The sequence below is a fragment of the Schistocerca nitens genome, chromosome 6, assembly GCF_023898315.1.
Source record: "Schistocerca nitens isolate TAMUIC-IGC-003100 chromosome 6, iqSchNite1.1, whole genome shotgun sequence".
Classification (NCBI taxonomy): domain Eukaryota; kingdom Metazoa; phylum Arthropoda; class Insecta; order Orthoptera; family Acrididae; genus Schistocerca; species Schistocerca nitens.
In genome coordinates, this window is record NC_064619.1 from 573,810,383 (window position 1) to 573,825,436 (window position 15,054).

Consider the following 15,054-nt stretch of genomic DNA (forward strand, 5'->3'; position numbering starts at 1 on the left):
AGGATAATATTAAAGGCATTACCTATTTTATGATCAAGAAAGAAGAAGTGGTTCTGCATACAAAAACAACACTTCAAACCAGATTTGAAAATAAAAGGAACAATGCATTTCCACAAATTCCTCGGCACTGAAGAAAACTTAGTTCGATGCTATGCAACAGCAGAAACCGAAATTTATGAGGATCATTGTGTTAGTAAAATTACATCTCTGTCTTTAACGTTGAATGATATAGTGGCATGTGTGTATGATGAACAGTGGTGGCTTGCAGAGGTTGAAAGAATAAGTTTGGAAAACAATGATGTCTTTGTGCATTTTTACAATCCTGCTGGCCCAAGAACATCATTCAAGAAATCTACTAGTGACAAAGTTTGGATACCAATGAAAAATGTTTTAAGGAAACTTTCAGTGCTTGAACTTACCACAGCAACTGGGAGGTCTTATTCTATATCACAGAAGCTGTCTGAAGAAATAAGTGTTCTTAACATTCACAACCAGGTTTAGAAACAGTCGCATCTTGAAGGACGTTAATTGAAAATATTTATTTTAAGTATGTCAAAATAATATAAATGTTAATTTCAGTGATGTTTCCAATGTTTGTCTTGTGAGCATTATCTGTCCGTATGCTAGCTACTGCTGACTGCCAAGACAATGAAAGTCTGTAATCTTCATTACAGTTCATGTTGGTGGTCAACTTTACTATCTTGATTGTGTCTTGTATCTTCATTTGGTAGGCAAGTGGCTCTCTAGCTAGCACACAAGTCTCCTCAAAATGTATATGTTGACCATATGATTTCGGTGTTCTGCCACAACAGATTTCTATGTCTGTCCGAGCCGTACGTGATGTTAATTGTCTATGTTGTTGGAAGTTGCCACAACTCACAATCACAGCTGACCTCACAAAAACCAGCCATGTATAGTTCATTGATGGCATCTTACGTGGTCTACAGCAGGTCAAAAGTTTTGTTGTTGCTCCAAAAAATCAGTTTAATGCCCAACTGGCAAAGAATTTTTCACCACATGGTCTGTGATTCCCCCAGATATGGTACAAGAGTGAAGCATAATTGTTCTACCAACTCACATCTGTAGTTCTTGTTCGTTGTGGACATGACATGGTTATAAAAGGTTCTTCACTGCATCCATTAGTTCTGTAGGTGGAGCACAGCTTCTGCAGTTCCAACTACGACAGCAGTACTGCAGATTTGATTATCCCTGACAGTCAACATAGGCAAATTCCATTCTTCTGCTGTGAGTAATGGTGATTGTGGGGAAAGGCAGGAGGGGTGGGTGGTTCATAGCACGCAGGTATAGTAAAACCCTTTTTTAACGAATCTCTGGGGACCTTAATATTTCTTCCTTAAATAGGAGTTTTGCCAGAACACACGGAAAGAGTGATCCAGAATCACAGTTCAAGCATTTTAAGGTAACATAAGAGCTTTTTAATTACAAAATTACCAATACCTTGTGCTACAAATTTAAATGCAGTAAATATATTCCACTTTTCACAATGCACATCCTTTATTCATTCTAAAAAAAAATCAAAAAGTTTTGTTTGTTTTGTCCTTCCAGAATATTGTAGTGAAAGAAGTTGTCACTTCAGCTGGTTGACAGAAGTTAGAATTGATCCATCTACATCAAAAGAGGAAAATCAAACAATGGAAACTCTTGGTAGGAATATCCACAACACAGGAAAAGATAGATTGCTACTTACCATAAAGATGACACACTAAGCTGCAGACAGGCATAATTAAAAGACACTTACACACAAGCTTTTGGCCACAGCCTTTGTCAGGAAGAGGCATTCTGGTCCAAACTGCCAAAGTTGGCAGTCGTGTGCAAGGTATGCTTGTTTGTGAGAATGAATGGTGTGTGTTTCTCTTCTTCTGACAAAGGCTATGGCCAAGAGCTTAAGTGTAAGTGTCTTAATTGTGCCTGTCTGCAACTTAGCATATCATCTTTACGGTAAATAGTAATCTATCTTTTCCCACATTGTTAAAAGGGGAAAAGAAATTCCTAACAGTATGATTTTCTTTCACAGCAGCAGGGAAACTTAATGCAAGTCTCCTTTTTTCCTTCTTCTTCATCACTGTCACCGCTAGGTCCTACCTGTGTTCCTTCATAAGCACTTCATTTGCACCCATCTCAGGTATGGAAGTCGGGACATCAGTATCACAACAAACATCTCCTGGATTGTGGCATTTTCAGATATACCAGTTTTGGTACACCTACTCCAGTTTTCTTCTAGATCTTCTTCAACAGTTACTGATGAACCATAGCCAGACTTTGTGAAATAATTTAACACAGTCTACTGTGTTACAGAATTCCAGGCAGCGACAAACATATGCTTAGGCTGTACAATGCTGAGTCTCATCATTACTTTCCTCTCAAAGGATGAAACTGATTTCTACACAGCTGCTACTCTGCATTTGGTTTTAACAGAGTGTATTATGCCCACGTTCAGAGACTACAGATAACCTGTGTAGTTCGGAGGAAGAAACAAAACAGTTACATTCCTCAGAAATTGTGTTTCCTTGGGGTGTACAGGGCTTAAGTCAATAATAAGTACAATTTTCCATCCTGTTGCACCCATTGTGGCATCCAAATGTCTGAAAAAGTCAGTGAGATTTGTGACATCTCCAGGGACAGGCGTTGTACTCATATGTACAAAATAGTGTTTTTATGTTTTGAAAGCATCTGGGAATTAATAGTGGAGGAAACTTTTCACTTGCATCACTATACACACAATAGTGTCATCATCCTTTCTTTACTTTTTTTACCACTGTGGAATTTTTCTTCGTTAACTGCATATGATTTTGCAGGAAGTGAACTATAAAAGACATCAGTTTTATCAGTGCTGAAAATGTAGGGATCATGACCTGTACGAGTTGTGTGAGAAAGGAATAAGACCGACAAGACTGCAACCGATCTGACAACGCAGCATAAACATACTTGTGTAGACAGGTGTGTTCATTTCTTCTAGATGTGCAGTCCAAGTTTCAGCTCCGTACAGCCACCACATGATTTTTGAAAGTGGCACCAGTGAAGTTGTGCTTTGTGTTACAAAAATGGGAAAAGTGGAATTTAGAGCAACATTTTGCCCTCAAGTTTTGCGTTAAATTTGGGGAATCCACGTGGACGACCTTTGGAAAGTTTGAAACAGAGCTATGGGGAACATACATTATCAAGAGCACAAGTTTTTCACTGGCAGAAATTGCTTTTGGAAGGGCAAGAGTTGATGAACCTCACTTCTTTCACTGTACACCAAATTTTGACAAAGTTTTGCACATGTGTCAAAATGATGCCAAGAAGTCTCGCAACTGAGCAGAAGTATAATCGAAGTAATGTGTGTGTTGATCTTCTTGAGAGGGTTACCAGTTACCACAAATGGTTTACTTATATGGTCACAGGTGATGAAACCTGTATTTTTTAGTACAATCCTAAGTCGAAGCAGCAACGCCGGGAGTGGCACTCCTCGAATGAAAAAAGCTCGAATGAGCAAATCAAAGATCAAAACAATGATGATTTGTTTTTTTGAAAGAAGAGGTATCATACATAAAGAACTTGTTCCTCAAGGTCAAACTGTCAACTAAGTGTTTTACAAAGATGTCCTTGATAGACTCACGAAAAGCGTGAATCAAGTTAGACTCAACATTATAGACAAATGGATTCTGCATCATGACAACAACTCATGTCACACGGCCACTACCATCACTCAAAAAGAAATCCTGTTGTTCCACAGCCCCCTATTCACCTGATCTGAGTCCTTGTAACTTTTTTGCCTTCCCAAAATTGAAAAATGTCTTAAATTGAGGTCATTTCGGGACTCTGGAGAGCATTCAAAAGAATATGACCGACATCTTAAAGGCCATACCAGTTGAAGCGTTTTAGTGCTGCTACGAACACTGGCAACAACAACTCCACCGACATATAGCTGCCAAAGAGAACTATTTTGAAGGGGGCAATATTGTTGTTTGCAACAAATAAAACTTTGGTAGAGAAAAGCTCAGTCTCATTACTTTTCTCACACACCTCATATCAATGGTGGCAGTACAATGTTCTCCCAATAGTTCATGTTTCTATGATCAAAGCCTCACTAATGCCATTCTTCAGATTGGGTTCACGAGTCTTCTCTTGCAGTATGTTTCCACTTATGGGAATGTTTCCCCTTCTCAGTCCTTGAAACTACTTTAGAAGAATATTTTCCACAGCTCTTAAAGTAGATGTATGAATGTTCTTCCTTTCTGGATCTGCAAGAATCGTTAGGTTTGGCATTTAAGAACTTTTTGAATATACTACACATGCAGATTGAACTAAATTGGATTTCTTCACCATGTCAGAAAGATTTATGTTACAATTGCCACTGACATAGCGGATGATCACCTGCTTTTGTTGAACTGTAAGCTTTCTACATTTGCAAGCCATAACTCCACAAAAGCAAAATTGATAGCTTTGACATTTCATTAAACAAACAACTACACTTTTTGTGCTTGGTAGACTCAGGGACTGTGACATCTGATCATGTGATGTAAGTCAAACGGAAATCTATTTCTGATTCTTTCACTGCATCTGCTGGTATTGATACAAGGGAAGTTGAGTTGGTGACTACGATAGTCTGCTTGAAAGCAGACTTCTTGTTGAAGCGGGGTTTTTAAACATGGGGAAACATAACACTGTTCTTATAGGAGTGTCACTAGGACCAACGGAACTATTCCTTAAAAGCAAGATTTCCTTATTAGTGGGTTTGTTAATTCAGGGTTTCATTGTATGTATCAATGTTGCTCAGTTTCTTGTACATTAGACACCTGCTCCTGTTGATACACAGCACATGCTGGGAGTTTATGAAGTCTGATGTAAGTGGGAGGTAATTTACATTGGAGGGACCTAACAGAACATGGATAAAAAAGCACGAGCACTTCCTATGGCTCAAACAACCTCATAAAGTCACGTGGAAAAATGTCAAAATGAATGTGGCAAACATATACAAATCAAGACGACTTGGCAGCCACTTCCCTTCGAAAGGAAGCTATGAGAGCTGAAGGTAGTCAAGTGGTCCATAACATGAACCACAATAGTAGTAACAAGTTTCCATTGCTTTGGCAGCCAGCAGTAGCCAGGAAAAGACTGCTCTGCCACACAAGTCCATGAACACTTTCACAGACAGCACACAATGTAAAAATCTGTCCTAACTGGTAATACACACCATAGGAACAGCAGAACATTACAGAATCATCTCCCTCCTGATTTCCATCTTAAATTACAATGAATAAAGAACTACTGCTTCCTTCCTCTTCACTTTGACACTCAATCATATGAAAACTTTTATTCCTGCTCCTTTTAATAAAATATAGGGGCAGGCCTGAAGATTAAAAGTTGTACTGACCCGGATTGGTTGATTTGGGAGAGAGGACCAAACAGTGATGTCATTGGTCCCACCGAATAAGGGATGGATGGGGAAGGAAGTCAGCCATGCCCTTCAAAGGAATCATCCCAGAATTTGCCTGAAGCGATTTAGGGAAATCTCGGAAAACCTAAATCACAATGGCCAGACACAGATTTGAACTGTTGTCCTCCCGAATGTGAGTCCGGTGTGCTAACCACTGCTCCACCTTCCTCGGTGACCCAGATGAATTAAATTCCCAAATGAAGGCTGTTTGCAACAATGGCTGAAATGATGGTACATCATTTTACAAGACAACATGGTCTACAACCGAGAAGAATTTTAAGTAAGTGTTACAAATTGTTTGGCTTTAAAAAACGTCAAAATGATCAAGTGGTTACATTAAATAAAATTAAGTAAATTAGCAAATAAGACATTTCTTAGAGCATAAACGTTTCAAAGGCTCCGCAAATCACCCGTATGGGAAAATAATCTCGATGCTGGGTCTCAACACAGCTGGCTAAATTCTCAGTGCAACAGCACTTCGTACCTTCACTTCAGGAGTCAACCTCTCTGGCCAATGTCTATCATATCATAAAAATTTTTAAGTTTTAGATTTTTCATTTCTCATCAATTCCTGAATTGAATATGAAGCAAATATAAATTCTTCATAGACTTATCTAATGATGATTATAAATTTTCTTGTAGAATAAGATGTTCTCAAGGAAGAATGTCTTGAAACATGTGAAGACTCAATAGTTCTCAGTGTTGAATTACAGTCAGTGTCAGAAACAACTGCTTCTAATGTCATTCTGGAAAGTATTTTTACCTGAGTTTTATTCCGATATACTGAAACAAAGACAAAGAAGTGAACACTGCACTCTAAGGTGTCGTTAATTAAATATGGCTGAGTGTCGAACATTAACAAAATTGTGAAATTTCCTGGGTGACTAAACCTGTGTACCAAACTACGATATCCACTTTCAACCTTCAGGAAGTTTCACAATATCGAACAAACTACTGCAGAACAAAATATATGTTATGGAATTAATTAAAATGCATTCACTGTGTTACCCCAAAGCTCCAGATTCACGCTTAAAATTGCAGCACCATGAATATAAGTCACATGCATTTGAAAATGGTATAACAGTTTACCAGATATAAAATCCTAGTCACATGATGAACAACAGCCATATAAATAGCAATGTAACATTTGTACATGTCCTTTAAAACTGTTATACTGTGGGGCACAAATATTTTTTCTAACTTATTTTGTGATACACAAAATTCAGGGCTGTAGCAGAATGTTGCATGGAAGAGTACTAACATAAATATGAAATACATATTATTTACACAGGTCAGGCAAGAGAAGATGAGGAAACTGAAAATCAAACAAAAGCTACTAGAAGACAACATTAAAGGAAATGTTCTAAGAGATGAACAACTAAATGACTTGGGAATGCAGGAAGTAACAGGTATTGAAATCTGCAAATTTACCATACAATGGGTACGTACATTTAAGGCATAGTTATGAAGCATTTTTTAAGTTGCATCATAACATGAAGAGATTTATGCAGCACTCTAATATATGGAGCCTTTCACGACTTTAATGGCTATGCATCATTATAATACTGTGTGTGTAGAGTTTTATCATTGAGCAATGCACCACTCCTCAGTGTTTTACTACCGACCTATAAATATCAGTGATTAACAAACAAAAATGTACATAAAAAAGAAATATTTGAACTGAAAACAACAGTGATATAAAGACCATTTTCAATCTCTCTTTCCTTCAGTGGTTATGCTCTGCCTGCAAACCAAATACAATCTTCCTAATATAATGTACACACACTCTCTCTCTCTCTCTCTCTCTCTCTCTCTCTCTCTCTCTCTCTCTCACACACACACACACACACACACACACACACACACACACACACTTTCACTAACCACACCTGCCCCTTTGAAAATCAAAGTGAAAGGTGGCTCTCTCAAGCACTTTTGATGCCTCCAACTTCTGTCATTCTTTGACAAAAAGGAAGGCAGTGACAAAGTTGCTTTAGATTGTGCATACAGAAAGATGTTCCCTTCTATTTTTCTGATGGAAAGTTTTCATGATAAACAGTTTTCATGGTAAACAGACAGCCCCTGCCAATATGCTTCATCTTTCAATATAGCAATTCCAAATACTACACAAACGATAGCTTAAGACTGAATCTCATACATAAATGCACTTTACTTTTCAAATTTTGTTGTGTAGCTAAGGAATGTAGCACACACAATTATAGCAGAAATATCTCAAAATAGGAGTATAATTGAGTCACTTACCGGTCTTAACCATCTCATATGCTTGTTTGCATTTAATTTGAAACTCTGATACAGTTTCTTCATCAACTCTACTGGTCAGATTCACATTTAATTGATACGGGTCCTGTAAAACCATAGGGGTGTTTACCATGAGTGGTCTAGCACCACTATACATTATTATATTGTACAGCTGCATTTCTGGTGGGATTGCCATTCCTCCTCTAATGAAAATTTCACGGTCCAGCACATCTCCCACGTATGGTGCCAATACTACTTGCTCCAGTCTAACTTCTGAGAAGTAACTGCAAAAAAATGTTGATAGCAAAAAAATGAAAAATAAAATATTACAGACAGACTTTACATCATAATTTTTAGGAAAATAAGCTATATTGTAAAGACAAAGTAATGATGAGATAGAAGAAAGAAATGCTCACATCGACTTCAAAATACATAAATTTTTCAAGAACCTCTACCTCTTAACTGCTCAAGAAAGAACCGATAAACAAAAAGGGAGGTAATGGGCAGTAGACAAGCATATTTGAAGTTCATTTAAGAGTACTGTCAGCTATCGGAGAAAAGCCTTCCTCACACACACACACACACACACACACACACACAATCACTATTGTTTCCTCTGTATGGGGAGGGATAGTAGGGTAGGGATTGGAGGAAGATGCCATAGTGCTATCTTTGGAAGTGTGCAAGATGCAACAAGGATAGGATAGAAGGTGGTTAGGCACACAACATCGGGAGGCTGCACTGGGAAAGGGGGGAGGGGGGGAAGCAAAGAAGGGGAAAGAAGTATGCAGGGGGTCTGGGGGGTACAGCAAGCATGTGTGACTGGAATGGGAGCAGGGAAGTGGATAGCAGCAAGTGTGGATGGCGACTAGCAAAAGTTTCGGGGGGATAGGGGTGGTTAGGGGGGTGGGAGGGGGATGACAGTTTACAAGAATCCAGATTATGCTGTAGGATGAGTTCCAAACAGCACAATTCAGAGAAGTTGGTATTTGTGGAAAGAGGGAAGACTTCAGATGACAAAGGCTGTGAAGAAGTCACTCATGTCGAGCACAGCATGATGTGTGGCATGCATGGCAGCCAGGTGTCTCTTGGGCTCAGTATGGTGGCGGCTGTTCATGTGGACAGGAAACTGTATCGCAAATATATGAAATAATTTATACTGCTTCAGTCACTTTTTTTATTAACATTTAATTAGCACAAAGTGTTTCAGCGGCGTGCTGCCCTCATCAGGTACATTTACATTATATTAATCTGAAAGGGTTTTTATGTTCATTTGCTGTCTGTGCCAGTGAGGTGACGTATTGACATACAGTTGTTTTGGTTGGAAATTTAGTTGTCTGGCACATAGAACACAGTAGCACACACATCACAGCTTATCACTTTCACATACAGATGATGTCCCTGTGCTATGTGTGCCAGACAGCTAAATTTCCACAAAAAATGCTCCTACATCAATACATAACCTCAATGGAACACACAGCAAATGAACCTAAAAACACTTCTTCAGATTAATATAATGTAAATGTAATTGCAATGCACCTGATGATTTCAGCATGCTGCCAAAACACATTGCACTAATTAAATATTAGCAAAAATGTGGCTGAAGCAGTATAAATTATTTCATAAATTCACAAACAAGCTGTCTGTCCACATGAATGACCTCTGCAAAACTGCCAAGAAAGAGCTAGACCACACAGTTGCCAAGTATGCGCCCCCCCCCCCCCTCCCCCGAACACAGTATCTGACTTCAGTGACTGCTATACATCTTTTGTTTATGTGACCTTCCTCGCTTCATCCTTTGGAAGTGCTTGGCTCTATCCCCTTCCCTTTCCTCACTCCAAACACATGTGCATGCACACACACACACACACACACACACACACACACACACAACTTAACATCCTATCATCCTGTTGCCATGACATCCCTGCAGTCTCCAACAGGCAGCACTACATCATCTTCCTCAGCCCTACCCTGCTACCACTACCCCTCCCAACCCCAAACCCCGTTTGTAACCCAACGACCCACCACAGCCGAGAATGCTGCTCACCGCATTCAGCCCTTAGTGCACAGACAGTTCTCTCTCTCTCTCTCTCTCTCTCTCTCTCTGTGTGTGTGTGTGTGTGTGTGTGTCTACTTTTAAATGTGCCTGCCTACACACCTGCGTGGTGAGCAGCAATCTATCTTATTTCGCATTATTGTTATTTCATCCTGTATTTTCCATTGTTTAAAAAAAGAAACCATCAGCTCACTGTTAACCATTTCCTAGGAAAAGCTTTATTATCTTAAACTAGTTACCCCTCCTGTTCAGCAATTTTTCTGTGTTAAGTCCTGAGAACTAGTTACTCAACATGCAGCAGAAATGTTAATTATTCATTCACTGATCACTTGTTTAATAAATGAGTCATAACTGATTACATGAGTGACAGTTCACATGTCTTTCCATGCCCCTATTTCCTGAATTGTATTGTAGCTGTTGACTGGAGACATACTCTGCTGTTATAACTGGTGAAATATTCTGACACACTTGACAATTTCTTTTTACCCCCTTTTTATGTTTATTACCAATAAAACCTGCTTCATAACTAACCTTTACAAGCAGCTCCACAAAACACCTGTGACACACTAGCAACATAATAATAGAATCGTTTCACCCACAACACATGGGAGCTGACACTGTTACTAGGGATTATGGTTGGTCATACTGTCATAATAGCTGTTACAGTCGTAACTATCCTGCTTATTACTATACAATGAAAAACAACAAATGACCTTATGGGAGAACACAAATATCAGTAACAACTCAAAACTACAATCCAATTGCACTTCTACTAACATATCGCCATACTCACTATTTTATATATACATCGTAGACAAAAGTGGTTAAAAAACTTAAAAATAAGAATCCGCAGGATAATAAGTGCAGTTTAATGGGTAAGCGAACAATTACTATGTCATTTACTACTTCTTTCACCTCTGGAAATATGTTACTTTGAGAAATTCCAAATTTTCCCATGGTTTGGAGTTCATGTTAAATTGTACATACCCTTATAGCTGGATGTTTATGCCAGTTCAGGGGTCAGAGGATGGCAAGGATATATCACTTCCACTGTATTGTTCAAAACAACCTTCAAGTTGAGAACAGTTTTCCCTTTCTAGGATAATAACTCTGCTACAACTATACTCAGTCTTTCATATTCATCTGCACTATCGGATTCGGCCCCCAAAACATAAATGTGCAGATACGGTCTTTGATTTTAAGGACGGTGTTAAATCACACATAAATTAACAGAATAAATGCTCAAATAAGAAATATGGAACTGTAGTTGTGTAATACTTTAGATTAGACAGGACATTGCACAAAATTTCAAAATTTTTAATATGTATGTGCTCTCATTTGTTAAAATAGAGCAGATAGCTGGTAAATTAACTACTGTTCTAGTGTCAGAACACAAAATATAAACAGTTTAAATATAACATATTAAGATCTCTACTGTGGTAGCTGCCACCTGTTCCATATCAAGATGTCTTACTCACAGCCTCATCACAATTTGACACTGCACCGGCAGTGGGAAGCAGGAGTTGTCGAAACATAGTGATAAGCTTACCAGAGCCCTTATTGACATACAATATCCTATCCTGCTCATCCATAAACTGACCTCCAACATCAGAAATTCTGCTAACCTGCCACCAACCAGCATTCCTCTGATCACCCAGACCTTGAATCACTCAACCACATCCCTCACCAGGGTCTTGTGCTGAAACTACCTCTCATCATGCCCTTAAATGAGTGAGATCCTACCTAAAATCCCATTCAAAGTAGAGTTCCACCACCCACCCAATCTACAGAATATCCTTGTTCATCCCTATTCCAATTCTGCTCCCAATCCTGCACCCCTCGTGGTTGGTCCAGGTGCAAGACGTGTCCCATACACCTCCTAGCACAGTCCAGTAACAAGCATTTTATACCCAAAGTGCAGGTTCATGTGTGAAAGTGAAAGCAGCCATGACACATTTCAGCTATGCTGCAATTACTGTACAGCATTCTATGTAGGCAATACCAGTAACCAACTCTCTACTCACATGAACTGTCTCTCACTCACTCTCACCCCCCCCCCCCGATTCCCACCCCTCTCCTTCTCCATCTCCACCTTCCTCTCTTTCCCCCAGTCGCCCTCTATCTCATGTGTTCTTTCATCTTGTTGTGCAGCCACTGATTCGTTTGTCAAAAGGCCTAGCTCATACTATCCCGCTATCCTCTCCTTGCCTTGTGCATTCAGTCTTACCCCCCCCCCCCCCCCCAACTTCATCAGCACATGCAGCTGGTCAGTCTTACCTCATCTGCTGGAGTGTTCCTTTTAGGTGTGTCTGTGGTTGTGCGTATGAATGTGTGTACTTTTCTTAGAAAAAGAACAAAAACTCAAAAGTAAGTGTGAATAATGTTTTCTGTTATGCATGTCTGTGCTACATACCTCAGTCCACTATCGGTGAGTGGTTGCCTTTCTTGTATTTTAAACATATTAATATCTGTATTGCAGATGAATGTATCATCTCAACAGGCCAGGAAGCCATAAGTTAATGGTAATACCATGGGGCTGAGACACTCTTAGAAATGGATGCTGAGTGAGAAAAAGTGACATTTAAAAATAAGTGCAACTCTGATAGATCTGGAGCAATTACAACTTAGCTTTATAAATATTTGACTTACTGGCAGGAAAAAAACTTTGAGAGACACTCATAACTTCCCTTGAGATAGCAGTTGGGCATTTAAAAGACATCACCAACAACCAATATTAGTGTTTAAACAGCACTTTTTGTGGCCACTAGAATGAATGCTAACAGTGCTGATAACATGTGAACCCACATTTACTTTAAAACAATATTTAAATGTGCAAAACATCCATTTCACACAGGGCATGAGATCAGGCTGTTGCAAAGACTGTTCCATATTCCCCGGAAGTAGTCAGCATTCAAGCAGACACAGTTGCTCTAAATGTCATTGCAGTCAAGGAATGTTTCATTTGTAAGGGAAATAACTATCAGCGTAATCTTGTTTGTTGACTGACTTGGTGTGTACTGCGGTGTGGAGCTGGTCTTCACTGAGATTGGGTAAACATCAAGAAAAGTTACACGAGATTTAACTGTGAAAGTGAGTTGCGGGATTACAAGAATTACAACAGGTCAGTTTCATCTTGTACTCATGCAGTCAAAATACTGTAAATGTAATAAAACTGTACATGACTGTAAATCCATACCCAACCCCTTAATAAACATAAACTTAACAATCTAACCAACAAACAGCAGTATTAACACTCTGATGTATGTCATCCGATCCATGTGAAATTTTCCCCCTTTGCAGCATTTACATTTTGAGCAAGCATATTTGTGCTGATGCAAGCTACACCATCAGTCTCCAAAACAGCCTCCTGTTCAGAACCCTACATGCCTCATGAACCCATTTCCTCACCTTATGATGATTATTCTTCTGACCACCCCTACTATAATACTTACCCTATGTATCCTCCTAACAGAACCTTTCAAACTGTGTTACTGGCAAGCCCCGTTACATCAAAGGGAAGGTAGTAGTTTATGTGCAACAGTTGTCCGGCTTTTTGTATTCATATGACTATATTGGTATGATAACCACCTACACACATAGAGTGTGTACTAGTAACACACAGTAACACGTTCAGAGCACATAAAAGTTGTGATATTGGTCCCACCTGGCTTCTCCATCCCACTACCAGTTCCTCAAAAGTCCACAGATGAAAAATGGGCCTGATTCTCATTACCCACATGACCCCAATACATGGCAATTTTTCTGATTTTCTTTTTCTTTATTGTTTGTTTTGCTACTTTTTATTTTTATTTCATAAATTTTTTAGACCTCTGTGCCATTTTTCTTGCACTTCAGTTTCCCTTATTTTTTGGCTCATTTACAAAATATTTCCACTTCTCTCTGACTCATCTACTACTCACTCTTTCATTTTCAACTCATCAAATTTTCTAATCTCATTCTGTAGCTATAATCAATCCTCTCATCCTGACCAAATTTCCTCCGAGGTGTCCTAGGTCACTGTATATTGTTAACTCTTACCAGTTTCTTTTCTTTATCTTCACCTCTTTCCCTGTCCGCCCCTGGTAGCTGAGTGCTCAGTGCGACAGAATGTCAATCCTAAGGGCCCGGGTTCGATTCCCAACTGGGTCGGAGATTTCCTCCGCTCAGGGACTGGGTGTTGTATTGTCCTAATCATCATCATTTCATCCCCATCAACGCACATGTCGCCGAAGTGGCATTAAATCGAAAGATTTGCACCCGGCGAACGGTCTACCCAATGGGAGGCACTTGTCACACGACATTTTATTTACCTCTTTCCCTCTCTTCTACCAGGATGACAAAAATTGAAGATAACGCTTACTGTTTTGTCAACAATGAGATCATTAGAAATGATGCCAAAGTTTTGATAGGTCAAGACTCAGAAAGGAAATCTGCAATGTCCTTTTCAAAGTAACCATCTGACGGCCCAGGCATTTACCTTTAAAGGAAAAATACAGATGAACAAACCCTGTAAACTTTGATGACTGGACAATAATTATAACCTCACTTCTCTTGAACGAAAGTCCCATGTCCTAAACTCTATGTCACCTTGCTGGTAGCAGAAGCAACTTTTGGTCAGAGCAACAACAATGGAAGCTATCCATTCTAAATGTGTTCCTACTACTGCTTATGATGGTCAGTACACTGTCAAGTTACAGTTTGCATAAAGAATCAGCCCGATAAGCATTCAAGATCCGCAAACAAAGCCAACGTTGTCATTAACAGACCACTGAACAAACACAAAGAGCATAAGCCAGAAAGTCCAAGCCCAAAGCAGGGTCAAATACCAAATAGCAACTAAGCATGACAGAACTGAACGCATATGGCATAAGATACTGAACTGAGTCACAGCGGCTCACTTGGCAGGGATACTAAAAAACGTTATTTTATGACATTTTTACAACAGTTAAGGTGGTATGGTGTGTCTCGGTGGTTTAGGGGTAAAGTGCCAGACTATGGATCCAAAGATCTTAGGTTCCATATCCGATCACTTTCACCTTGGGTAATGTTAGCTGATGTGAATAACACCAAGTTGCATTGCAGTTCAGAGTTCATATTTAACTGTAGTTCCCCATATAACTGGCAGGTTACATCAATTTAGAGGTTGAAAAAAGGCAAGAGCAAACTATCTCCAACAGGAGCATGCCTAGTACAGCACTCTTTAGACTCACTGAAAATAAAACCTGTACAATGAGAAGTTAAGTGATTATGACACCCTCTTCCCCTCCACTCTCTGAAACAAAAAGTTGTTACTGCA

At 39.3% G+C, this 15,054-nt stretch overlaps 1 protein-coding gene across 1 annotated transcript in view; it reads right to left on the bottom strand.

The window, feature by feature from the left end:
• LOC126262851 (speckle targeted PIP5K1A-regulated poly(A) polymerase-like) overlaps positions 1-15,054 on the bottom strand; it is a 193,104-nt gene that overhangs the window by 69,807 nt on the left and 108,243 nt on the right. Inside the window, exon 9 of the mRNA XM_049959719.1 lies at positions 7,703-7,983. Within this exon, the coding sequence (XP_049815676.1) occupies positions 7,703-7,983 (281 nt within the window). The remainder of the gene's footprint in view (positions 1-7,702; positions 7,984-15,054) is intronic.